A 1716-nucleotide genomic window follows, 5' to 3' on the forward strand; every position below is an offset into this window, starting at 1 on the left:
TAGTTACCAATACTGTATTGTTTTAAATTCAATAACTAGTACACAATTTATTCCCTAGTATTACAATGGCTGATAGTTCAACAATTCTTCGTATTTTGAGAGAACTATCTGAAGATGAGAGTGGTGAAGAAAGTGGTATGGAAGTTGAAGATATTGTAGATGATAGTGATGAGGATCCAGACTATGTTCCTAATAAACATAATTTTCAAACAGAAGAAGAGATAAGTGAAGTAATTAGAGAGATAGAAACCCGTCCAATACCTCCATTAAAATCTAGAAAGATAAAAATTAACTCTACATCTCAAACAGATACTAATAATGGAGAAAATGAGAGAGAAACTGTTCAAAATAAACATATAATAACCATTTCAAATACCTCGGAAATTGTGGGTAAAAATGGATTTGTGTGGAAAACTGAGTGCAATCATTCAAGCGGAAAAGTTCCACAAAAAAATATTGTTCATATCCGACCTGGGCCTTCATATTTAGCAAAATCTGCATATACTCCCAAAGAGTGTTTCAAACTTTTTTTTTCACAGACGAATTAATTAATTTAGTACTTATTTATACTAACCAAGAAATACAACGCCAAAGGGAAAACTATAAAAACAAAACTAGTGCAAATCTAAGTGATTTAACATTGTCTGAACTCAATGCTCTGTTTGGTCTTTTGATTTTAGCTGCAGCATTAAAAAATAATCATTTGACTACAAATTTACTTTTTGACAGTTCATTTTGTGGCAATAGATATCGTGCAACCATGTCGGAGAAAAGATTTTGTTTTCTAATTAATTGCCTTAGATTCGATGATCGAACAACTCGTTTGCAACGTAAAAATGAGACAAAACTAGCACCGATTTCAGTTGTATGGGATATTTTAATGTTTAATTGTAAAAATAATTACAAGCCTAGTAGTTATGTCACAATTGATGAACAGTTGGTTGGCTTTAGAGGACGATGTCCTTTCAGAATGTATATCCCTTCAAAACCCACAAGATACGGAATTAAAATTGTTATGATGTGCGACAATGCAACTAAGTATGTCATTGATTCGATTCCGTACTTGGGTAAAGGAACTGTACCAAACGGACAAGTAGCAGCTGACTTCTATGTTAAAAATTTAGTTAAATCTATTAAAGGGTCTAATCGTAACCTTACAATGGACAATTGGTTTTGCAATGTACCACTTATTCAATCACTTTTACATGACGATAAACTTACGGTTATAGGAACAATTAAAAAAAACAAAAGAGAACTTCCAACTCAGTTCACTGATATTAAATTTCAAAATAGAACTTCCGATACATCGTTTTTTCTATTTCATGAAGATTTTACGGTTGTTTCTTACAAACCAAATCAAAGTAAACTTGTGACATTGATTTCATCGGCACATCAAGATTCATCGATTGATCCAATCACAAAAAAAACCCGAGATAGTGTTGAACTATAATGCTACCAAAGGTGGGGTGGATTCATTTGACCAGATGACTAACAATATGAACTGCAGCCGCAAAACCAAACGTTGGCCTTTATGCTTTTTTTATAATATGTTAAATATAGCTAATGTCAATGCGTATGTTATTTACATTCACAACTTTTACAATAAAAATAAAAATGATGAAAAACCAATGTCTAGATTACAATTTATGCTATCTTTACACAAAGAACTAACTAACGAATGGCAACGACATAGATTGAGTTTTCCAAAAATCAGTA

General features: G+C 31.9%; 1 protein-coding gene across 1 annotated transcript; it reads left to right on the plus strand.

Moving 5' to 3' along the window:
• Nucleotides 1-760: 760 nt before the first annotated feature.
• Nucleotides 761-1450, plus strand: LOC112681500. Its single transcript, XM_025551751.1, has one exon. The coding sequence runs from the start codon at nt 761-763 to the stop codon at nt 1448-1450; it is 690 nt and encodes a 229-aa protein (XP_025407536.1).
• The last annotated feature ends 266 nt before the right edge of the window (nt 1451-1716 follow it).

This window comes from Sipha flava, unplaced genomic scaffold (genome assembly GCF_003268045.1).
Source record: "Sipha flava isolate LNK unplaced genomic scaffold, YSA_version1 19216_pilon_pilon, whole genome shotgun sequence".
NCBI lineage: Eukaryota > Metazoa > Arthropoda > Insecta > Hemiptera > Aphididae > Sipha > Sipha flava.

What these genes read in the sequence shown, in the direction of transcription:
- LOC112681500 (XM_025551751.1), top strand. Translation starts at nt 761, where the DNA reads ATGTCGGAGAAAAGATTTTGTTTTCTAATTAATTGCCTTAGATTCGAT.